At 36.4% G+C, this 26,667-nt stretch overlaps 1 protein-coding gene across 1 annotated transcript in view; it reads right to left on the reverse strand.

Annotated features, from left to right (window-relative positions):
• Positions 1–26,667, reverse strand: part of SWT1 (SWT1 RNA endoribonuclease homolog) — a 102,072-nt gene that overhangs the window by 44,016 nt on the left and 31,389 nt on the right. Inside the window, exons 10-15 of the mRNA XM_030302409.2 lie at positions 24,928–25,021; positions 17,567–17,712; positions 15,948–16,111; positions 14,331–14,469; positions 9,879–10,027; positions 3,414–3,601 (exon numbers count right to left, since the gene is read on the reverse strand). Coding sequence (XP_030158269.1) covers positions 3,414–3,601; positions 9,879–10,027; positions 14,331–14,469; positions 15,948–16,111; positions 17,567–17,712; positions 24,928–25,021 — 880 coding nt within the window. The remainder of the gene's footprint in view (positions 1–3,413; positions 3,602–9,878; positions 10,028–14,330; positions 14,470–15,947; positions 16,112–17,566; positions 17,713–24,927; positions 25,022–26,667) is intronic.

Here is a 26,667-nt window from a genome sequence, read left to right on the forward strand (position 1 = left end):
TTTCAATATGCATTCACATTATAATGGGTGTCAATACATTATTATGACTGAGAAAGATTCCATTTTATAGATACAAACATTTTATGATAGGCCACAGTTTGTTTATCCATTCATCTGTTGATGGGCAGTGGATCTGTTGTTTCCACTTTGGCTATTGCAAATGGTTGTGAACATTCATATGTAAGTTTTTGTTTGAACACTTGTGTTCAGTTCATTTGGGTATAGCTCTGTGAATAGAACTGCTGGGTCACATGGTGATTATATATTTAATGCATTGAAGAACCAAAAAATTGTTTTTCCACATTCGCAGAAGTGATATATGAAAAAGGTGACCATTTTGACAGGTCTGCAAAAGGGAAAACTTAGAAAATCTAAAGAAATGCAATTGTTAATAAGTACAGCTTTACCTTTCCAAAAGAAAAAGTATTTCAAAGCATAAAATACATAGGGCCTACCAGACCTTCAAATGAGCATCTCTACATGAAAGGCTCAAGCATGAATATACTGGAAAATTATACAGTGACTCTGGTACACAATCAGGCATGAGAAGCAATGAAGTGGGCTTTAATAACCATGCGCTGATAAAGCAATATAAGCATTTTTCATGTACTGAAATACTACAAAGTAAAGTCTATTACACAGAAATTACCCAGAATTCTAACATCCACCACAAACGTATATATATTATAGGTCAACTCCAAGGTAAAAAAGTACTCAATTGTTTTGTTTTATTTTTTAATTTTTTTTTAACGTTTTATTTATTTTTGAGACAGAGAGAGACAGAGCATGAACGGGGGAGGGAGACACAGAATCGGAAGCAGGCTCCAGGCTCCGAGCCATCAGCCCAGAGCCCGAGGCGGGGCTCGAACCCACGGACTGTGAGATCGTGACTCGAGCCGAAGTCAGACACTTAACCGACTGAGCCACCCAGGCGCCCCATGTTTTGTTTTGTTTTTTTAGAGAGAGAGTGTGTGAGCAGGGGTGAGGGGCAAAGGGAGAAGGAGAAGAGAATTTCAAGCAGGCTCCACACTCAGGGCAGAGCCCAACACGGGGCTTGATCCCTTGACCCTGGGATCGTGACCTGAGCCAAAATCGGATGCTCAACCAACTGAGCCACACAGGCGCTGCAGTATTCAAATATTTTCTAAATGAAGAGAAGATTAAAGCATCTTACAAATGGCTTTAATCTATTTTATTTTGAAAGTGATAATTTCTGCCTAGCATATATGGTAACTTTCAGCTAACAAGAATCTCTGATTAGCCAAAACATTACAAATATGTTAAGACTGGACAAAACAAACACACAAAACCTTTGCTTTATAAAAAATACAAAATTCCAAGGGCTAAAAATGGGCCCTCAATCTACAGTGTTGTAAATAGAGAATAGACGGTTAAGAAGAGTGCTCCTATTCCTTTGCTGCTAGGACAGATGGTATTAATCTAAAATAACAGTCACACTGGACCCTTGAACCAAAATCACACTAAACCGCATACAGTATGACTGGCAAATTATATAATATATATAAAATTATATAAAGGTTATGGGTTTGGGAGAAAGTATGGGAGAGACTGTTGGCCTACTTTTTTTTTTTTTTTTGCTTTTTTTTTTTTTTCAACGTTTATTTATTTTTGGGACAGAGAGAGACAGAGCATGAACGGGCGAGGGGCAGAGAGAGAGGGAGACACAGACTCGGAAACAGGCTCAGGCTCTGAGCCATCAGCCCAGAGCCCGACGCGGGGCTTGAACTCACGGACCGCGAGATCGTGACCTGGCTGAAGTCGGACGCTTAACCGACTGCGCCACCCAGGCGCCCCAATGTTGGCCTACTTTAAAATCAGTTGTTTTAAATTATTTTTTAAGTTACTCCAGCAGCATTTATTTAAAAAAAATTTTTTTTAACGTTTATTTATTTTTGAGACAGAGAGAGACAGAGCATGAACAGGGGAGGGTCAGCGAGAGGGAGGACACAGAATCTGAAACAGGCTCCAGGCTCTGAGCTGTCACACAGAGCCCAATGCGGGGCTTGAACTCACTGACCGCGAGATCATGACCTGAACCGAAGTCGGCCGCTTAACCGACTGAGCCACCCAGGCGCCCCTAACTCCAGCAGCATTTAAAGAACTACTCACACTGGTCTCTATCTTTTCATTTTACCAGGAACATAGTATTTCATGTGTACCAAAGGAATAAAAGCATTTCTTCCTTTCTTTAAAAAAATGTTTAATTTTGAGACAGAGAGAGAGCACACGTGTGAGTAGGGGAGAGGCAGAGAAGAGTGGGACAGAGGATCTGAAGTGGACTCTGAGCCGACAGCAGCAAGCCCTATGTGGGGCTCGAACTCACAAACGTGAGATCATGACTTGAGCTGAAAAGTTGGGACACTCAACTGACTGAGCCACCCCGGCGCCCTGCATTTTTTCCTTTTGAATAAAAATATTTATCTTCCTTTCAAAAAGCCTTATATGAATTTTTCCCTAATCCAAAATGACATTTTCTTAGATTATTTTATTTTATTTTATTTTATTTATTTTTTTTTTTTTAAATTTTTTTTTTCAACGTTTATTTATTTTTGGGACAGAGAGAGACAGAGCATGAATGGGGGAGGGGCAGAGAGAGAGGGAGACACAGAATCAGAAACAGGCTCCAGGCTCTGAGCCATCAGCCCAGAGCCTGACGCGGGGCTCGAACTCACAGACCGCGAGATCGTGACCTGGCTGAAGTTGGACGCTTAACCGACTGCGCCACCCAGGCGCCCCTCTTAGATTATTTTAAATTTTACTAAGGCTTTAGGGGCATCTGGGTGGCTCAGTCGGTTAAGCGTCCAACTTCAGCTCAGGTCATGATCTCATGATCCAGGCGTTTGAGCCCCATGTTAGGCTCTGTGCTGACTGCTCTGAGCCTGGAACCTGCTTCTGATTCTGGTCTCCCTCTCTCTCTGCCCCTTCCCTGCTCATGCTCTGTCTCTCTCATTCTCAAAAAATGCATAAATGTTAAAAAAAATTTTTTTTTTAAATAACTTTTACTAAGGCTTGTATCCTGCAATTTGTTCAGCAATCTAGGTGGCCTTCACGGTTTTTGACGTACATGGGAAATGCCTCTCATCAAGAGTTCACATCTGAATCACCTGGAGAGATTTTTTTTTTTATGCACTATTGCAGTGTCAGCTCAGTCTTAGCAGACCGAATCAGAACTTCTAGGGACAGAAGCCTAGGCATATATATTTTTTAAAACTCTCCAGGTGAATCTGATTGCATCGTATTTAAGCATCACTGTTTCTAAAGCACCGAGTTGGTAAAAGCCTCTCAGTAAGGTAATCTAATGCATTCAACTCACAACCCAAACACTAACTGTCCAATGAATAACAGCAATGATGGAAAACCCTAGAATTCAAAAATTCTTAGAAATTTAGTACCTGTTCTGATATAATGTTGTCCAAACATTCTCTAGGGTAGACCAGATTTTTTGATGCCTGTTGGGCTGGGGAAGATGAGAACCTGAGAAAATGGTGACTTCTTGGTTATTAGATTTCATTAACGAGGTATCTTCTTGCTTTTTACGCACTGTAGTTTCTGAAGGATTTTGCTTAAGTTTTGCCTTGACCTGGGGGAAATAAGAATTAATAAATTTCAGCTAGTCCTTCATCAGTAAATGAGAGAAACAGAATGTCAATTGTGCTTACATTGTTCTAGCTTTCCGAGAAATGCTGACTATTCTTTGTCCTTGACTGTGTACACAATATTCCCATCTAGGCATCAGAGCTAGAAAAAATATTTTCCTTTTTCCACTTATATCAAACAATATTTCCAATGTGTTTATTACAGTGACATCTCTTTTTTTAATTTTTTTAAACGTTTATTCGTTTTTGAGAGACAGAGTGTGAGTGGGGGAAGGGCAGAGAGAGAGGGGGAAAACAGATCTGAAGCAGGCTCCAGGCTCTGAGCTGTCAGCAGCAAGCCTTATCTGGGGCTCGAACCCACCAACCATGAGATCATAACCTGAGCCAAAGTCAGACGCTTAACCAACTAATCCATCCAGGCGCCCCTATAGTGACGTTTTCTTAGCTACATGCTAATATCAACTAAGAATACTGTTTGAACACTTTTACATGTATGGCATTAAACTAGACAGAGAACACTAGGATACAATGATAAACATGTGTAATCAAGCCTCCAAGCACCTTACAATCCATTAACAAGAATGTGATTGCAAAGGGCTATTATTAAAAAAAAAAATCAGAATGGCATGTAAATCTATGCCACTGAAGAAACCACTGAAGGTTTCTAACTTAGGAAAGTGACAGATTCAGGACTGTACTCTAAGACAAATGGGAACATAAGAAAGTAGAGCATGAAGACTGGTCAGAGGCTACTAAAATGATTCAGAAGAGGAGTCCTAAGAACTTGAATTAAGTAGGAAAAGGCAGTAAAAGAAAAAGAAAAACTTTTGCAAGAAATATTTATTTTCATTTTAGAGAGAGAGAGAGAGCACGAGTGGGGGAGAGGGACAAAGGGAGAAAGAGAATTTTAAGCAGGCTCCATGCTCAGTGCAGAGCTAGATGCGAGGCTTAATCCCACGACCCTGGGAGCATGACCTGAGCTGAAATCAAAGAGTTGGACACTCAAGTGACTGAGCCACCCAGGTCCCCCATGCAAGAAACATTTTTAAAGACTTGGCCAGAAAGAGCTAGAATGTATTAAGCTAAGCAAAATAACTCAATCAGAGAAAGACAAATATGTTATTTCACTCATATGTGGAATTTAAGAAACAGAAGAGATGAACATGGGGGAAGACTGGGGTGGAGTGGGGGTGGAAAGAGGAGAGAGAAAAACAAACCACAGGAGGCTCTTAACGATAGAGAACAAACTAAGGGTTGATGGAGGGGAGGTAGTTGGGGAGATGGGCCAGATGAGTGATGGGTACTAAGGAGGGTACTTGGGATGAGCACTGGGTGTTATAGGTTATAAGTGATCAATCACTGAATTCTACTTCTGAAACCAATATTGCACTGTATGTGAACTAACTAAAATTTAAACAAACAAACAAAAAAATACTACGGCTTCCACTAGAGCCTCCAGGAAAGGAGACTGCTGGCTGTATGCCGTAGGCATGCATTCCACTGTTCCAGTCTACAGGGCCTCTGCATTCCCCCTCCCCTACCTTTACAACTCCTCCACCCAATGCAGTCCCTAGACAAAGCCTTGGGAGTATAACAGGGAAGCTCAAAACAAGGCTCCAGGGTATGACAGTCCTGCTAATGGCTGTCACCAGTATCAGACTGTAGCTGTTGCTCAGGTACAGATTAGTCTGAAGGAATGTGGAGCCAGCTCCCACTTAACACCTGTGTCTGCTCTAGTCTCACAGCTTCTAAGATGGCAGTATATTCATGGGTCACCCCTGTGAAATCTGGCCACATGTCTGGTGTTGGCGGAGACGAATATGGCATCAAGGCCTCACTTCTGTTCTAGGAATGGATGGTTTGGGGACGTTGGCTCCTGTGTAGGCGGAATGGAGATGACACTTGTGGAAATTTGCAATGTTTTACAGAATTTTAAGACCTGACAATTCTCTTAGCGTTCTTGTCCTGGACTTCTCAAATTGGGGTAAGTAATGCTATAAGCAAAGTTAGATAGACTTGGCTAAAGTCTAGATTCAGGGAACAGGGAGACTCTAAGATTTTTTGAATCTGGATGCGTAGAAGAATAATGGTACAAATAATACAAATATAAAGTGTCCATAAAGTAGAAATAGATCAAACCCCCCTTGATTATTATTTCTCCAAAGAATATAAAGACACAGTTTTATTCAGTAAAAGTCAAACATATAAACATATCAACACATCACAGATACATGTGCAAGAAGTGATGAAAATGCTATTTTAATGTGCCACATTCACTGCAGTTTTAAACAGTACATTAAACTATGCCTTGATGATGAAGGAAAACACACTGAACATGTCACATAGTGCAATAGCAGTAAGTCATTTAATGTATATTTATCTGTATTTCTGGATTTTTATGGCCACCTGCAGTAAAGCCAAGAAGGGCTGGTTACAGAAAAGAGGAGAAACAGACTACAAGTTTGTGTTCAGAATGTTGTCTGTGAAGAATAAAAAGACATTTAGGGTAGAGATAGCTAGCAGGTAATTGGATATGCAGATCTGCAGCCTACAAGACACAGTTGGGAACTGTTCTCAAGGGAGACAAACCTCTGAAGTAGATGAGATTGTTAGGAGAGAATACAGCAAAAAAGAAGGACAAGGGTAGACGAATTGAAGGAGGAGGGAATTAGCAAAAAAGAAAAAAAGAGATCAACGAGATAGGGGAAGAGTCAGAAGTATTCAATAGCAATAAAAGCCAAAAGAGAGAAGTTTCAGGAAAGAAAGGGTAGACAACATCAAGTGCTGAAGAAAGGTTGAGAAATGAGAAAGAGTAAGAAAGAGTGAGAAAAGGGTGCATTTGATCATTAAGAAGGAAATGATAACCTAATTCACTTACCAGAGTGTGGAGGTAAAATTCTACTTGTGAAGGATTAAGGAAGAAGTGAGTGAAGAAATGGAAACCATGGTTATAGATTGCTCTTTAAGAAGTTTGGTGGTTGACAGAAAGAGGTAGTGCAGTAAATAGCATGGACAATGAAAAATATTTAAGCATATTTTATTTTATTTTAGAGTGCGCGCGCGCGCGCACACACACACACACACACGAGCAGAGCAGGGGAAGGGGCAGAAGGAGATGGCTAGAGAGAATCCCAAACAGCACTGAGAGTGGAGCCCTATGAGGGGCTCGATCTCCTGACTGTGAGATCATGACCTGAGCTGAAATTAAGAGTCAGATACTAAACCAACTGGGCCACCCAGGTGCCCCTAAGAATATTTTAAATATTTATAATAATGATACTGAGCAGAATAAACTGCTATACTATTGATTCAAATAATTTTTTTAAAATATCACCTTGGGGGAGGTGTGCCTGGGTGGCTCAGTGGGTTAAGCATCTGACTCCTGATTTCGGCTCAGGTCACGAGCTCACAGTTTGTGGGTTTGGGCTCCCATGTTGACAGAGTGGGGCCTGCGTGGGGTTCTCTCTCTCCCTCTCTCTCCACCCCTCCTGAGCTCACCTAAAGCAGGGCACAAGCTCACCCAAAGCTCGTGCTCATCCAATGTGGGACTTAAACTCACCAACTGTGAGATCATGACCTGAGCAGAAGTCAGAGGCTGAATGACTGAGCCACCCAGTCATTTTTTAAAAATGTCTATTTATTTATTTTGAGAGAGAGAGAGAGTAGGGGAGGGGCAGAGAGACGGGGAGAGAGAATCCCAAGCAGGCTCCAGCACTGTCAGCACAGAGCCTGATGCGGGGACTGATCTCATGAACTATGAGATCATGACCTGAGCCGAAATCAAGAGTCAGGTGCCTAAGTGTCTGAGCCACCCAGGTGCCCCTGTATCTATTATTTCAAAGATTTTATTTTTTTAAAATAATCTCTCTACCCAACGTGGGGCTTGAGCTTACAACCCCAAGAGTCGCATGCTCCACTGACTGAGTCAGCCAGGCGTCCCAGAACTCTGCATCTATTAGCTCTTTTAATCATCACAACTACCCTATCAAACAGATACTATGATTATCCATATTTTATAACTGAGACATAGAAAGGGTAAGTAACTCATGCAAGGTCATACAGCTGGTAAGACTCACAAACAGGACTTGACCTTCAGCAATCTGACTATGAGATTATGATCTCTCTCCAAAATAAAAGTAAATTTTACCCTTTTCTATCTTTGGGTGCAGGAAGACAAAAAGAAAAAGTTATTCTTTCTGGTTTTGCCTGTTTACATGAATCATGAACTATAACATATACATGAATGAAAGACATATTTTGTTCTGAGATATGTTTCTTAAATCATCACATGCTGCCTCTTTTCCTCAGTTCTCAAATAGTGATGTGTGCAAGTATGTAGATGGATTCCTTTATCAAACACCTACATAGCACTCACTCTGTGTGAGGCACTAAGTGCTTTACAAGTATTAATGTATATTTAATTCTCGTGACAGTTCTGAGACACAGATTATTATATTCATTTTACAAAAGAAGAAATTAAGGCTCAGAGGGGTTAAATAACCAGAGGTTAAAGACATAACTAGCCAGGATGGGGATCCCGAGGCATATAGGTCTAAAGTTTAAGAAGACTGACTTTCATGATTCTAACATCCTGGCAGAGCAAGCCTTATTTATTTATTTATTTTTTGATGGTTGGAAGGCTTATAAAAGAATACTGTAGGGGCACCAGTTCGAGCCACATGTTGCGTGCAGAGATTACCTAAATAAATAAATAAACTTAAAAAAGAAAAAAGAAAAATGTATGTCTCCTTTTCCTGTTCCACCTCATTTATATAAAAATCTCGAAAATAATCCTTTTGGTTAACTTTCCATTTTGTTTTCTCACAAGCCTTCTCAGAAGCAAACAAATGAATATCCCTATTTTCCTAATTTTCTACATTTGGTAAATAAAGTTTGGGGGGGGATTATTTATTTTTTTAATTTTTGTTGTTGTTGTTATTATTATTTTACAGTTACTGTATTCAGATACCCTATCCCTGGAGGTAATCTATTTGTTGCTCAAGTTACTGAGACAGGACTAAGTATTTAGGTCATATACCAAATAAATCTAATGCACTCTACAAAACAACTCCTACCATAAGTGTATTTTACTTTAAATATTTAATTTTATTTTAAAGTAATCTCTACCCCCAATGTGGGGCTCGAGCTCATGACCTCGAGATCAAGAGTTGCATACTCCACAGACAGAGCCCACCAGGTGCCCCTGAAAGTATATTTTAAAAGCCCAAGCTAAATCACAAAGTTCCTGGCTGACTCAGACAATGAACTGTTTCTAAACATGAAAATAAAGGAGAAATGCTTCAGAGCTCTAATTGTGGAAACATCACAGGTTGTTTCCAGCAATCACATTAATGCCAGGTGTTAAGGGAAAAGCACTAATGAGGATATAGATTCTTCACCAGTGGCCTTCATGAATCTCTTGCTAATGTAGCAACTGGAAAATCAGGATCCAGGAATAAATAACAATTCAATATTTTTAAACACTCAGTGGGCAACATATAGTAGGCATACCATTATCTGATAAACAGCACTAAATTTTAACACCACATTTTCATGGTAACTCCCATCTCTAGGTTTCCAATTGATGAAAGGAACTTAAAACTTGACATTCATTATTATTTTTATTTCAATCAATCCTATTTTTTTAAGTTTTCAATAATCTTAATCCAAAGACTGATAAGCCTATGAGTATCCTGAACGTTCCATCTTGTTCACTATGTTTGTTTCACTAAAGATAGGGTTTAGGGCTCAGTTCTGTGATGGGAAAGGATAATGTATTTTTCCCTACACAACTCCAGTCACAGATCAAGCTGCAATCCCCTAAATTCACAGGTCCATTCTTTCCTACCAATAATTCTCGAAGTCACATTTGCCATGGAAAAATACAATTACCAATATTTTGGTCATCTTAACCCAAAAGATAATTTCACCCCTTAAGTCAATTCTTTCCATAGGAATTATCACATATTTCTTATTAGTTTATTAAAAAGATGCTTCTTTTACTTCATGAGATAGTCTCTTAAGCAAGTGTGTTCTTTCCTTACTGGTGATGTACAAAACACATACTACACATAAGAGGATGTGTTTTATAACTTGTAATAAAAATTGCTTACTTTCCTTCAATTCACTTAAGATATACTTACTCCCTTAGTGTGTTCAAGTAAGTTACAATTAAAATATCCTCTATCTCTGTTATCTGCTAATACATTTTTAGAACACATGTAATTAGCTCCTCTAAATGGCATTCCAAAGGTAACTTACCTCTGCAAATGTCTGGAGTAGTTTGTTAACTTGAGCAAAGGCCTGTGGAAGAATACCATCATAATTTGACCTTGTACTGAAAGCATGTAACAAACTTTTAGAATCCTGAAGCAGAAATTTCACTGTTGTAAAATCCACTGCCTTGTTAGCTGGTAACAGAAATTAAGAAGGAAAACATATGTAAGAATGAGTATACAGTATAAAAATGTGTTTTGGAAAGCCAATCTAAAGTTAATTATGAAACTTAAGAAAAGTATGCATTTACACCTATACCCTACTCCTAATTTATTTCTTGGGTGTAAAAAGCATTAGAATTAAATTTAGCTAAAGACAAAGTTCTTGGAGTTGATCCAGGTATTCTGGATTCAGATTCCAGGAGAACCCTCAACATAGTAAACTTTAAAGTGAAAAGAACATTATACTTTTCAGAATAGAGAGATAATTACCAAACAAGTTAAACTACAGATTTTCAAAACTGAGGTTGTTTCATATACAGATTGCTATGCAGGCATCAGAAGAGTCACATTTTCGGGGTAAGCAGGTAAGTTACATGCAGTCCCTCTCATAACCAACTTAGTTAATCACATAGAGATTTAACTTCAAATTCCATTACATCAAATGTAATACTAGATTTATTGAAAATAACATTTTCTCTCTTCGCTCAACACAACTTTAGCAAAAATATAAATAATCTGAGTAACAGCTGTGGGCAAGATAAGCCAGCAGTATTTTTTTCCTTATAAATTAGCAAAGTGAGTTAATCTACAAGAAATAATTTAAAGGTATAACAATTTTCTCTCAACTAAAATTACTTACATTAAGTTCTCAGAGGTGGTGACAATAATTTCAAAGATTTTAAAAGTTATGAGCAATGAAGTTAAGCAAATTTCTAACAACATCAAAGCACAGAACTGAAAAATTCTTTCCTTATTAGGGTAGAGTGCCATATATAATATATATGTGCCATATATTATATATATATAATATACATGTGCCATATATTTTATATATATGTATATATGTGTGTGTGTACACACACACACACACACACACACACATATACACACACACACATACTTTTCAAAGCCATTTAAAATAACCATGCTACAACGTATTTGTTTTGTTTCCTTTTAAGGTTCTCCGTTTCAGAGAAACTTGAGAGACCAGTATGGTTTATATTCTGAAACACCAGCATGGTTTTTCACTGGTACTATGAGTTTAAAAAAGTAAATAGTTGCTCTGTATCATTTATGTAAGTATTTGCTTAGAGTGGTGCTTGGGTGGCTCAGTCAGTTAAGCATCTGACTCTTGATTTCGGCTCAGGTCATGATCTCATGGTTCACGGGACTGAGCCCTGTGTGGGGCTCCTTGTTGACAGCGTGGAGCCTGCTTGGGATTCTCTCTTCCTGTCCCTCTCTGCCTCTCCTTTACTCACACATGTGTGCTCACTCACTCTCTCTCTAAATAAATAGGCAAACACACATTTAAGGGGTACCTGGGTGGCTCAGTTGGTTAAGTGTCCAACTTTGGCCCAGGTCATGTTCGAACAGTTCCTGACTTTAAGCCCCGGTGTCAGGCTCTATGCTGGCAGCTCAGAGCCTGGAGCCTGCTTCAGATTCTGTGTCTCCCTCTCTTTCTGCCTCTCCCCCACTCACACCCCGTCTCTCTCTCTCTCTCAAAAAGAAACATTAAAAAATACTTTTAATAAAAAAATAAACATTTAAATAAAAATAAATTAATTAATATAAAAAACAAAAACAAAAACAAGTATTTTCTTGGAAATTACTGAAAAATCAAATAAAAATCAAAAGTAGATTTAATTAATTAATTATACAATATTCAGAAGTTCTAATCTAATGTGATGGCTATAGCCAGGCTTCTGGCTTCCCCTTTATCAAATAAAACAAACAAGTATATTTCCTTACAAAACACTTAGTTATTTTTAAAGTCAATGACTAGTTTAAATTCCTGTGGGAAAAGACAGATAAGAAATGCTACACAAAGGACAGAATGTAGATTTGATGAACCTAGTAAATCTCCTGAGGAAAAGAAACTGGGCACAATTTCTTTCAAGGGTGCTTCTCCAAGTCAGTCAATGTTCAGTTAGGCTTGTAGCCTTGAATTAATCATTTGATTTCTGTCTCACAAAAAGTCTTTACTAAGATAATGTGCTGAAGGGAAATAACAATGATAAATTCAGTACCTAGACACAACATAAAAAGAAATCTACATGGTTGAAATACTTTAATGCTTATGTAAGGTCAATAATCATTTTGACTAAAGTTAGTATGGATAACAAAATCAGGAAATGCTACTAGTCATTTTCCACACAATTTTCTATGAATTGATCTGAGGATACATTCTTTGGGATTACTGAAGTTAAACACAATCATAATTTAACAGCTGAGTATACTATTAAAAGACAGTAAACAAAATCATAAACTGTGACTTTTCTTAAAATTATTTTAGAGCAGAAGGCACTTTTATAGTTCTATTATATATTCTTCACAAGTCAGTACACATTAGGCATTAGATTCTTCTAGACCAAGGATCAATAAATTATGCACACCATGATTCCAAAAAAGACTTTTTAGCAAAAGGAACAGCCATCATCTCTTCATTCTCTCCTATTACCTACTACCTCTAAGCTGTGTGCAAAAGACAAACACTGCCCACCCCTGGAAAAAGAGAAAAATGGCAACTAAATATGCCATTCTTTAAAGTAAATCTTATTCAAGATCATACATGAATTATGGGCTTTCTCTTTTGATAGAACTAAATTATGCTTCTACTTAAGATATGAAAGACATTTCTATATGTTTTATAAAAACTGGTTTAAAGGCATGTCCAAGGAGTCATTCCCTGTCTCTTCTCTTATATAATAATACCACCTATAAATATCTTCTATAGTTAAAGAATTATCTTTAAATTATCTTTAAATTTTTAAAATGTCTTTTAAAAATTGGTAACTTTTAGGGGTGCCTGGCTGGCTCAGTCAGTTAAGCATCTGGCTCTTGATTTCGGCTCAGGTAGTGATCTCAGGGTCATGATCTCAGGATTCGTGAGTTCAAGCCCCACATCAGGCTTTGTGCTGACAGTGTGGAGCCTGCTTGGGATTCATTCTCTCTCTCTCTCTCTCTCTCTCTCTTCCCCTCCCATGCTCTCTCTCTCAAAATAAAGATTTTTAAAAACTTGGTAACTTTTAAAAGTCATAAGGCATTGGACCAGGTACTTTAAATCCCCTGAAGTAATTTCCAAAGATATAAAACATTTCCCAAAAGGTTACACTTCAAGGGAAAGATAGCCATGGTATACCTCCCACAGAATATATTTGTTTGTGTTTTGTTTTAGCTTCCAGGAGGATTAGTGTTAAATCAAGTTTTATATTAATTGTTTGCATATGTTTTATGATGAAATTATCTTATTCTTCACTACCTGGCTCTTGTGCCTTTAAACTTAGCTTAAATCCTCAAGTACTCAGGTTGTTATTTAATAGTCCTCTATATTCACAGTTATTTTTCAAAAGCAGACAGGATATAACCAATACAGGAAAATAATAAACAGAACAGATCATGTTAGAGGAGTTAAAAAAAAGTCCAGAACAAACAGAACATCCCAATAATTGTTACACACATTTTGCTTTTTAAAGGTATAGCAAGAAAAATCCAGTAGTTTGACTTTGGACAATCACTTACCTCTTAGGGATAGTTTACCTGATTATAAAACATGGGCTCTTGTAACATTTGATCAGTGCTTTTCCCATCTTTTTTTTTCTTAGCAGAGAAACATTTTCTTCAAAACCTACATGGATTCTCCATATATAAACTGATAAAAGAAAACTGCATGGCTAAAGCTGGGGTTGAGGGCTAAAGGCCCGCCAACTTTCCAGGCTCCCAGTTAGCCTTTCCATCTCCAATCTGTGGCAGCTCCAGAGGCATTTCAAGAAGGTTCTGTGCAACATGGCTTAAAAATCACCAACTAAGTTGTTGACTCTAGTGTCTTCTGGTTCTAGAACTCACTATATACCAAAGACAAACACTTTCTATTTCCTAAACCATATATTTTAGATACATACTTTGATATACTATTTCTAAAATTAGTACATGAAATGGGGTCAAAGTTTGTGTGTTAAACACAGTGAGAAATGAAAAAAAAAGTCTAAATAATATTTTCATACCTGAATAAAATACGGTTTTAAAAGTTTTCAAACATTATAAAAAACTAAATATTCACTATATCCAGGAATATCAACGGTGGTGATACCATTAATGGTCATAAGCTCTATGAACTTCATTCATTCAGCTTCCATAAACTCCCTTTAGTAATTAGAAGTGTAAATGGTTAAAAAATAATTGACCAATTTCTTATTAACTCACCTTCACATTCCATGGAAAATATCTGCTAGTCTGACTTTAACACAACATTGCTAAAGACAAAATAAAAAATTCATACCTTTACAGAGATTTTCATATAGGCTCTCAATGGTTAAAAGCACGTTCTTCTCCATAACTAATCCAAATACAGCCAACCAATGTTTTCTAAAGCACTGTAATAAATGAATTAGAGTCCATGGTGGTTTCAAGTACAGCATCTAAAAAAGTATTTAGGAAAAATTACTACCTACTAATTTATTTATTATTCCTATTATTAAAAAGTACTTAGGAATTACTTAAAAATATCTATATATATTTCTGGGAAAAATATAGTTAGTTGAATTCTTTTTATTTTTATTTTTTATTTTTTTTTCAACGTTTATTTATTTTTGGGACAGAGAGAGACAGAGCATGAACGGGGGAGGGGCAAAGAGAGAGGGAGACACAGAATCGGAAGCAGGCTCCAGGCTCTGGGCCATCATCAGCCCAGAGCCCGACGCGGGGCTCGAACTCACGGACCGCGAGATCGTGACCTGGCTGAAGTCGGACGCTTAACCGACTGCGCCACCCAGGCGCCCCAGTTGAATTCTTTTTAAACTAAGAGATATTCTATTAAAAGCCTTGTGATCTTAAAATTGTGATCTTAAAATTCTAATTCCACTGCAAATTGTTTTTGTAAAATTCAGATTAGTATTAATCCTTATAGTTTCAGAAACTGTGCAAAACGAAAGCACTGTTTTAATCAGAAGAAGCATAGTTTTAATCAGGAAAGATACTCAATTTACTTTCCAACACAGTCAATTCTAGGAGGAAATCAATCTAATTATTTCACATAGCTGTGGGAAAATCTATACAGAAAAAAGACGTCAGCTAGCACTAACACTTGCTACACTCTCGCAAAGGCATGTTTATAAAGGAGATTCATCATTTAGCACTACAAGATGTCAGCACATCCTTTTTTGAATTATTCATATGCAATGACTTTCCTAGACTCTATTACAAAATATCCAATCCAATTTAAGTCAACCCTCCTAGAATCTTTTGATCATTCCTCATCATCTTCGCTCAAGACTTGATCATATAATCAAGCAGCAAAAACATCATATTGACAAGTTATTAGAATCTACAACTGAGGGGGACTGTTCCTCCTAGCTATACATATGAATAGCAAACAAACATTAACTAAACTAAAAGGGCCACTATTGCCAAATGTGGTGTTTTACTATCTGCAGAAAAGATGTGAATCTAGAAAATACAAAATATCTTGTTGATATGATATTTATACTTTGATATACTTTGATTATTTATATGACATAAGCCAAAATATACACTTCTTTTTCTGAATACACATTGCAATGGGGATTCCCTATACTAAACATTTTAACTCAAATAAACTAAATATGAGAGAAGTTTTTCTGAATTCAATTTAAGCTCCATGGGGGCAATGTGTTTGACACCAGTAGATACATAATACCTGCTCATTGAAAAAAAATTAAATGACAAAATATAGTTCTTAATCTATAGGAAATGTCCACCATTTAGTTTTCAAGAAGTTATTTAGAAACTATATGAAAAAATATAATGGGATATAAATTATCACAATGAAGCTTACACATATACATGTCCTATTTCTTAAGGTCATAAATCTTTAGCAACGAAAAAGAAATTTGTCAACTAAGAGAGTTGAAATAATCACCTCCATCCAGAGGTTTCCAAAAGCAATTTTCATTTCTGTTTCTAGTATTGAAGATAAAGCTGTTCCAAGAGATTTTTCAAGATCAGATATGATGCTTTCAAGTAGAATGGGTAGTCTGGAATGTACAGATTCTCCCTTATAGCTCTCTTCTAATGGTGTCGCTTCTTTAAAACAAAGAGTCACAGGCTTTATTTAAGACACTCACAGTAAATATTTTATTGTTTTAAAATTAGCATTTGGCCATAAATAATAAGCATTTTATGTACATAAATTTAGTACCTAAATTACACAGAAACCAAATCAATACTCAACTTTTCAAACAGTATTTAGAAACATGTATCTGTAATTATTTTAGATATAAACATATCACATTAGCAAATGCTTTATCTTTTTGACAAAAGGCAACTAAATATATTTACTAAAATAGGAATTTAAGAAATGTGTGATATTTTAACCACAATTCAATTGTATTTTCAAAAAAGGAAAAATTAAAAGAATGCTTTGCATCTATTTATAATAGAAAATGAAGAATTATGGATCAAAGTGTGCTTTCGTCCAAAAATAGTATATTCTTCCCATTGCAGCTCACATCAGTAAATTGTTTTGAAAGGACGAGAATCTCTGGTTTAACTACCTTTATGCCCTCCCCTTTTAAAGTAAGTTTTTATTATTTTAATTGACATCATTTCATTAACATTATTAATTTGATGCCTGAAGGCAGCTGCAATTTCTTTATGGCAAAACTCAAAACATTAAGTGGCTTATCTACAAATACTAAGGACTTAAAGTGGTAGTAATACGAAGGGCAAACTGAAAGCATGTTACCCCTGAAAAAGCAGAAACCAAAATATCCTGTTACTTCTTCTAAATGTCATTTTGAATATTATGACAAAAGAAATTTTAGTACCAAAGGGGTCAAATAAGTAGCATGTATATATGTCAATTTTTATACAATTACATATAAAAAGTCCATATGATATTAAAGATTTCAATAATTATTTTCCCCACAGGGGAAAAGGTAGAATGTATTTTTAAATTATGTCAGATTTAATACAACATTCCATCAAATATCAAGCTACAGAACAGATTATTCTGGTAAAAAAAAAAGATAAAACAATGGTACTGCCATTAATTTCTTAAGTATTAGTTTAAAATTAAAAATTAAAGTATTATTAGAATCTTTCAAGTTTCTCTTATTACTAAGTTTTTATTGCATTGATAGAAGGTTATGAAGAGGAAGCTAACATTAAAAAGAAACCAAAAATTTCTCCTACCTGAAATGAATATTTTCTATAGTTACTATTAATTTAAAAGATACACTCCGCAAGGCACAAAATAGTATATATACGGTGATTATAAACATGTAAAAATGCATTAAGTGTATGGACAAAAATTCAAATTAATTTGTAAAAGCGTACGTAGAAGACAATAATGTTAACTGTTTTCTTCTGGATTACCATTATGATTTTCATTTATTTCTACCATATACAAGCTGGAAAGTATTTCAAACAATGTTATTTTAAATGTACAAGATGGAAATTTACTATTAATTCCAATTGTTATCAATGTCAGTACATAAAAGAAGATATAGTTCAAATTAGTTGCAGTAAGAATACTACCTGCTTTCAATTGTTGTTTAGATAAACAAGGTTGATGACATACATCTGTGTTCGGAGATAAGTTTAATAAATCTGCACTCAATTCTTCTTTACTGAGTGACTTCACACCACTTATTAGGCCTTTGTTTCTTAAATTTCTATCATCCCTAAGGTTGGGGTTAGGAGGAAAGAATTCTTTTTATAAGATAAATCACATGGTAACTCAAAACACATGGGATTTAATCAAAGGTTGGAGATGCTCAACATGTATATTAACAAAGGATAACATTTTTTTTTAAACACAGAAGATAAAGGAATTAACATACAGTAGAATAGCTTTTGAGAATAATTACTACATATTGAATGTTTCCCTGGTACCAGGCACTGTTGTAAGTACTATATATCTTTATAGATAGCTATATGTCTATAGATAGATATACATATACATATATGTTCGCAACCCATTTAATTCTCACAATAAACCTCTTATGTAGCAGTGGTACTATTTGTATCCCCCTTCCACAGATGAGGATCTGAAGTGCAAAGAGGTTAAGTAATTTGCCCAAAATTGTACCTGGTAAGCGGCAGCCAGATTTGAACACAGGAATATGATCATCCAAAAAGAAATAAACAGAGAGCCATGGTAAAAGAAATAATTTCCACATGGCAGGCAATTACAAATTTACTCAGAGTGAGCATAAGACAAATGGTGAGATTTGCTATTTGCTGAAAAAATAAAGTATGATTAGAGCATAGTGCATGAGAACAGTTTATGTGGCTAAGGCAAGGGCATTAATAAATAGAAAGACATTTAAGGGCTTCAGTGGGTAAGTGACATAATCAGATCTGTGTTTATTAAATTGCTATTCTGGAATCCAACAGGCTTCCAGCTTTTGTTAATGGCACAGTAGCTTGGTCAGATTAATCTTTCCACAGCTGAAAATCAGAAGATTTGGACAAAAAAAGAAAAAAAAAAGCTATCTGAAGGCACTAGGGATCAGAAAAATGAGGGCAGAAGCTGGAGACAAGTCTATCTTCATCATAGAGGTTCTACAAGGTTCTACCTTTTTGCCCGAGGTCATTCTCTAATTCATCAATGGCTTACAACAGAAGCCTCAGCCACAGTAACTTGAAATGTCAGAGACCATGTTCAGGGCCGGCCAGAGCAGATAGAGAGTTAAGTGAGGAGCTGAAGAAGGGAGGAAACCACAGAGCAAGTGAACCTTAAAATCTGTATATAAATTCTGCCCAGAAAAAAATAACATGCAGCCAACAGACAAAGCAATCAATAGAACCAGACTTACATATGGCACCGATGAAGCTATCTGATAGGGAGTTTTAAATAATTTTGATTTATTTGTTAAATGCTCTAATGGAAAAGGTAAATAGCATGCAAAACCAGACAGGCAATTTCAGGACAGATGAAAATCATGAAAATTAAATGAAAGCAACTAAATGCTAGCAATAACACACACACACACACACACACACACACACACACACACAGTCACAGAAATAAAGAATGCTTTCAACAGGTTCCTCAGTATACTTGACACAGGCAAGGAAAACATTACAAACTTGAAGACAGGTCAAAAGAAATGACCCAAACTGAAATACAAAGAGAGTACAAGTTTTAAAAAAAACAAAAAGATCCAGAAGCTGTGGAACAATATCAAACAGTCTAACATATGTGCCTATATTAGTTATCTATTGCTGTATACAAGTTATCCCAAAACTCAGCAGCTTAAAATAAACATTTATTTTCTCACACAGTTCCTAAGAATCAGAAATCTGGGAACAGCTTGACTGGTCGGTTCTGGTTCAGAGTCTCTTACAAGGTTGTAATATGCTATTGCCTAAGGTTGCAGCCATCTCAAGGTTTAATTGGCACTCATTCACGTGGCTATTGGCAGGCCTTAGTCCATCACTGGCTCTTGGCTGGAGGCTTCAGTTTCTCACCATGTGGGCCTCTTCCACAGGGCTGTTTATGGCATGGCAGCTTGCTTCCACAAAGCAAGTGATTTGAGAAAGGAAGAGAAAGGAGAGAGGAAGAGAGTGCCCGAGGAGGAAGTCCCAGTCTTTTATAATCTAATCACAGAAGGAACATGCTATCACTTCTGATGCATGCTGTCTGTCACACAGACAGCCAACCCTGGTACAATGCAGGAGGGGACTATACAAGGGCGTTCATACTAAGAAGCAGGGATCACAGGGGTCACTGGCTACCACAGTATAATTCTATAATATGAGGAGGAAAGAGGGAATGGGCAGAAAAAATATTTGAAGAAATAATGGCTGAGAATTATCTAAAACTGAAGACAGATATGAAACCAGAGATCAAAGCAGCTCAGAAAATATCAAGCAGGATAAATCCTTCTCTACTCAGCCCCCCAACCCACCACACATATACAAACAGAGACATATCTGCTAAAAACTGCTAAAATAAACTGCTAAAAAAGCAAAGGACAAAGAAAAGTCCTTGAAAGCAGAGAGCAAAAAAAAAAAAAAAAAAAAAAACACATTACATATAGAGGAACAAAGATAACATTTACATCAGACTTCTCATCAGAAACCATACAAACTAGAAGAAAATGGAGTCACCTCTTTAAAATACTGGAAGGGGAAAAAAAAAAAGTCAACCCAGAATTGTATATCCAGCAAAAATATCTTTCAAAAATAAATTAAGAGGGGTGCCTGGGTGGCTCAGTTGGTTGACCATCCAACTCTTGATTTCAGTTGGGGTCATGGTTTGTAGGTTCAAGACCTGTGTTGGGCTCTGAGCTAACAGTGCGGAGCCTGCTTGGGGTTCTCTGTCTCCCTCTCTTTCTGCTCCTTCCCAACTCTCTCTCTTAAAAATAAACATAAAAAAATAAACAAAAATAAATGAAGAAATAAAGAAATTATGAGATAAACAAAACAAAAAGTTCGGTGCCAGTAGGCATGCATATGTCAAAGAAATTCATTTAGGCAAAAGGAATATGACACCAGACAGAAACCTGAATCTATATAAATAATTGAAGAGGCAAAAAATGGAATGCAAGATTAAAATACTCACTTTTTCTCTGCTTTAAGTGGTAAATGATGGAAGCAAAAATAGTAACAAAAATATTATGTGTTTATCATTTCTGTAAAAGTAAATATTACAATGGTAGTACAAAAAATGGGAGAAACTGGAAACATCCTATTATAAGATCTTTACACGGAACGTGAAGCAATATAATATTTTCTGAAGGTAGATTTTGATCAAGTAAGATATAAACTTTAGATGCTAGGGCAACCATTAAAACGTTTTTTTGAAACGGTATAAATAAATCAATAATGGAGATAAAATGGCACCATAAAAAATACACAACTCAAGAAAAGAAAGAAAAAGAAAAAAGAACAGATGAAACAAATAGAAAATAATTAGCAAAAAGGTAGATTTTGATCTAATTAAAAATGAATGGTATAAACTTATCAATTCAAAGAAATTCTCAGAATGGACAAAGAATAAAGTACTGACCATAAAACTGGAATGCTAGTATTAATACTAAACAAAGGAGACTTCAGGAACAGAGAGACATTACACAACGAGAAAGGTTCAATTCTCCAAGAAGACAATCCTAAACAATCCTAAATGTGTATGCATCTTACTACAAAGCTTCATAATACATGAAGCAAAACAAATAAAACAGAAAGGAGAATTAAACAAACCCATAATTATAGTTGGAGATTTCAACACTCCTCTCTCAATAATCACAGAATAATCAATCAGTAAGGTTATAGAAAACCTGAACAATCCTACCAACCAACTTGACCTAACTGAAATTTATAGAATACTCCACCCACAAGAGGATACAAATTCTTTTTAAGTGCACATAAAACATTCACCAAGGTAGACCATATTCTTGGCAATAAAACTAACAAATTTAAAAGAACAGAAACCATATAAATTAATGTTCTCAAGCCAAAGTGGAATTAAAGTACAAATTAATACCAAGAATATTAAAAAATGTGCAAATATTTGGAATTAAACAGCAATCATCTAATTGTCAAAGGTAAGTTCTATTGAATTGAATGAAAAAAATAGAACATCAACATTTGTGGGATACAGCTAAAGCAGTGCTTACAGGGAAATTTATAGGAGTCTCAAATAAATGATCTCAGCTTCCACGTTAAGAAACTAGGAAAAGAGGGGTGCCCAAGTGGTTCAGTTGGTTAAGCATCTAACTTCGGCTCAGGTCATGATCTCATAGTCCTTGAGTTCCAGCCGTGCGTCAGGTTTTGTGCCGACAGCTCAGAGCCTGGAGCCTGCTTCAAATTCTGTGTCTTCCTCTCTCTCTGCCCCTCCCCTGCTCGTGCTCTGTTTCTCTCTCAAAAATAAAATAAAGGGGCAGGGCATAAAAGTATTTTCTGGGGTGACAGAAGTTTTCTATCTATCAAGAGGCATGTGGGCTACACCAGTGTATCCGTTGTGAAGATTGTATAGTTAAGATTTATGCATTCCAAAATGGCACATTTTCCCTCAAAACACAAAAAATCTGTATAAAACCACTCATGGGGGGAAAGGGAGTGAATGGAGATATAGATAATAAAAGAATGGAACAATTTTGAAAATTGTAGCTGCATACTTAAGAGTTTATTAACTCTTCTTCACTTTAAGTATTTTGAAATTCTCCATAATGCAACTATTTTTAAAATTAAAAAATTTTAAATACATTACTTTTGAAGAATAAATGAAAGAGAGCAAGTATGGAAGTGCACAGCACAATCAGTCTTAGAGTCAAAAAGGCAGTGGAAAAATAACCTGGTTGACACAGGTTGGCAAGGAAGATAAAGAAAAGATCACACAGGACCCCTTACTTGACTGGATATAAATTATGACAGAGAGGCAAGTATCAAAAATGACTCCTAGGTTTCTGGCTTTAGCAAATGGGTGGAAGATGGCACTTTAAAAATTTTTTAAATGCTTATTTATTTATTTTGAGAGAGAGGGAGACAGAAAATCCCAAGAAGGCTCTGCACTATCAGCAGAGCAGAGCCTGATGCAGGACTCGAGCCAAAAACCATGAGATCATGACCCGAGCCGAAATCAAGAGTTGGATGCTTAACCAACTGAGGCACTCAGATGCCCTGGTTTTGTTTGTTTTTTAAAGTAGGCTTCACATCCAGTGCGGAGCCCCACGCAGGACCTGAACTCATGACCTTAAGACCAAGACCTGAGCTGAGATCAAGAATCAGATACTTAGCTGACTGAGCCACTCAGAAGCCCCAACGGTGGCACTTTTTATTCAGATGGATAGTAGTTTAGAAGGAGAGACCAAGAGTTCATTTCTAGAGGTGGCAGGTCCCAAATGTTTACGAGCCATCCAAGTAAAGACAGCAAATAAGAATGAATATACTAGTCTAGAATTTAGAAGAAAGAAATGGATAGAGATATGAACTAGGTATTGCTGGCCCATACTCAGGGTTGCAAATGTAAAATAATGTACTTAAAATAAGGTATAGTAGAAGGGTTCTCCTAGCTCTATCATTATCAATATTTTCATCATTACCATTATCTATATAAGTAAAACAAATTTATCCTCACAGTAAGTAGGTGAGACTTACTCAGTAGGCATGATTACAGCCCTTTAAAGGAAAAAATAAAAATGAAAAAACAGGCTCACCTGGAACATGATAGTGCTAGAATTAAAAGTACAGTCTGACTACAAACTTTCGTTTCACTAAGAAATGTTACCTCTGTTAATCCCAAAACACTGACTGCAGAAATAACGGAGAATTGTTAAAGTCTCACCAATTTAAGTTTCATTCTAAGTTGAACTAAAAAAACAATTACATAACAATCATTCCTCAAATTTAGCTTAGCTCATTTCAAAATGATTAACATATTATCTATTTCAACCTTCCACAAACTCCATGATATATTATGCCCTAGATAAAAAATAATTTTAAATATGCTAGACATAAATCTCTAGTATTTCCTCTAATCCTGAAAAGAATAACATCATCTTTGAAGACAGCTAAAATGGGAATTTTTTTTTTACATTTTAAAGAAATTTTAATTCCATTACAGTTAACATGTAATGTTTTATTACTTTAGGTGTATTGAACAGTGAGGGAACAGTTACATATATTTAAAAAATTTTTTAATATTTATTTTTGAAGGAGAGAGATAGAGAGAGAGCATGAGCAGAGAGGGGCAGAGAGGGAGACACAGAAGCCAAAGCAGACTCCAGGCTCCAAGCTGTCAGCATGGAGCCTGACATGGGGCTCAAACCCATGAGGCGTGAGGTCATGACCTGAACCAAAGTGAGACACTTAACTGACTGAGCCACCCAGGCGCCCCGAAAAGTTACATATATTTAAAATGATAACTGACCAAGCCCCCTTACAAGAAAAACCTTAGGTCTATTCATTTCTCTCATCACTGCATTTCATAGTGAATTTAGGCATGATTGTGAAAGAGTAAAAGCTCCATTTCTCAGTGAAAAAAAATTCAGACTAAAACTGCAGTTCAATATTGCCCTTCTCAGTTCCTTCAGAGCCTTTTTTCATACACAGTGAATACAAATTTGTTTAACATTATGTTAGTTTTACCTTAGAAATAAGTTATGAATAGAGGAAAGAAAGGAGGAGAAAGGGAGGAGGAGGAGGAGGAGGAGGAGGAGGAGGAGGAGGAGGAGGAGGAGGAGGAAATTCCTACTGAGATCATTTTATGATTAGTATCCCCCCTGTATTTTACATGTGAGGTAACTAACTAAGCAACTTGCCCAGGTCACAAAGCTGGTAAGTGGGAGATCTGGCATTCCAGCCCTCACTCTATTAACAGGCACCAGGGGCATAACTGCAACATAAACTGCCTCTTCCCCACAAACTAATTAATTAATTAACCTTTTTGCCTCATGACCACAAATTTGTCAGAATTTTATTTCTGAACTATTTTATTGGAAGATAAAATTGGCTGCCCCCAGCTTTTACAAAAGGTTTCTGAATGTCTTATAAATAAAACCAAAATGAGACTTTATAAGATTCAAATCTCATTCTTCTATAGCTTACATGTTATGAGAATGTGAAATAAAATTGAATATGTTTACTAGCAGATTTAGAAAATGATGTATGTTCTCCATCCTTAGCATGGTGGGTACATTATGACTTTTCAAAATTCTTTGGTATGGGGAGCCTGGATGGCTCAGTCGGTTGAGCATCTGACTTCAGCTCAGGTCATGATCTCATGGGTCCTGAGATGAAGCCCCACCTTGGGTTCTGTGCTCACAGCATGGAACCTGCTTGGGATTCTCTCTCTCTCTGCCCCTCTCCTGCTCATGCTCTCTCCCTCGCAAAAATAAACATTTTTTTAAGATTAAAAAATTAAAAAAGAGTAAAATGACCATGAAACTCACGTGCACAGAATAACAACAGAAGAAGGGAATAATTCCTGGTACTGAAGACAGCATTTTAATACTCGATCATCATTGTTCTCATCACTCAGCCCATCTGCAAATTTAGCAAAAGCAACAGTCAATAAGCACACCAAAAATCTAAGCAGCCCAGGCCATATTTACAAATCAAAAACATCTAAAAGAAATAAAACTTCTTAAATAAAAAGAGAAAAATACAACACGGCAAAACAATGCCTTAAAAATTCTGGATCTAGAATTCAGGTAGCATATAATCGCATATTTAGTAAAGTATGTAGTTTACTACTAAAATGGAATAGGATATGCCTATTAATAAATGCAAAGGAAAGAAAAGTGGTCAGTGAGTTAAATGCCATACTAGAAGCCTAAAGAAAGATATGAATTCCAGTCTCTCAATTCAGTCACGTAGAGATCATAAGTAAGTTAGATGATTACATCATTCTTGAAATTATCTCCACTTAACAAAAAGGTCTGTAAAATAATAAACAACTGTTCTACCAGCAATGGGACCATTTTCATGTGTCTGCTTTTCCTTAATCTCTGAGCAATTAACATTCAGAGATGTATAGGAAAAGGTAATACGGGCCCCAGGCAGAAAACACAAAAAGTAATTTCTACCAAGTGTCAGTGGCTGACAGAGTGTCTGCTGTCATTCTGCAAGCCCTAAAGCATGATGTAAAAGTCTGGGTTTTGAGAAAATAATGTAATGTGTAGAAACAGAACCAAAGACAGTGTTCTTCCTAGGTCCTTATACTGCCTGCCTCAAAACTCCCTACGGTGCTTCTTAAGATTTCAGGGTCACGTCCTTTGGCGCCTAGACACAAACACCAATTCAACCCCTTGGCAAGTCTCTTACACACTAAAATTCAATGCATAGTAGACAATGAGCTCCAACTTTGTTCCAGACTATACCCTTTTTACCTAACCTCAACGTTTAGCCTACATTACTTACTCTTCTAAACGTTCAAATTAGAAAACTCATTCATTCAAGTAATACATTTTATATAAGGCTGAATTTGTACCCAGGCCCCTGCACTAAGTAACTGGATATACAAACTCCTGAGGAGTTGACAATCTCATAGTGAAATCTAGACTGAACTGAAATGATTGCAGAGCATAAGCCTGAGGGAGATGTGATTCAGTCCTTTTATCAGAGAACCAGTGAGCCAGCAGACATATATTACAGCAGCCTATTTTCCTTCTTTTAGTCCAGAGTAAATACCACAATAAGGCAAAATGGGCAGCAAAAAGCAAAAACAAAAACAAAAACAAAACAAAACAAAAACATTAGTTAGCTTGCAACAACCGAATTCAGCAGATGAAAGGAGGTTAAAGGTTACAGTATACTGCTCTAAAGGTATCAAAGTTCAAGATTATCTGTTCCCTCACTTTTTCTAGAATATGTGGGGCTTGAAAACACACCTAAAATTGCAAGAATATTCATGAAATATTTATTCAACAAATATTTTTGAGCACCTGCTCAGGTGCTGTTCAAAACTGAACAAAACGAAAACTCTGGAAACAGACCAACGTGGGTTTGAATCCCTGCTTTCCCACTTACTAGATACGTAATCTTGGGCAAACTGCTTACTCAGGAAAATGTAATAAAATTAATATGAAGCAGTTGGCCCAATAAATGGCAATAACAAGTGCTTTTTAAGTAATATAAACTTATTACCTAAAATGCAGCTTAAATGGCACAACAGCAATGACCTCTACTCT

This window comes from Lynx canadensis, chromosome F1 (genome assembly GCF_007474595.2).
Source record: "Lynx canadensis isolate LIC74 chromosome F1, mLynCan4.pri.v2, whole genome shotgun sequence".
Classification (NCBI taxonomy): Eukaryota; Metazoa; Chordata; class Mammalia; order Carnivora; family Felidae; genus Lynx; species Lynx canadensis.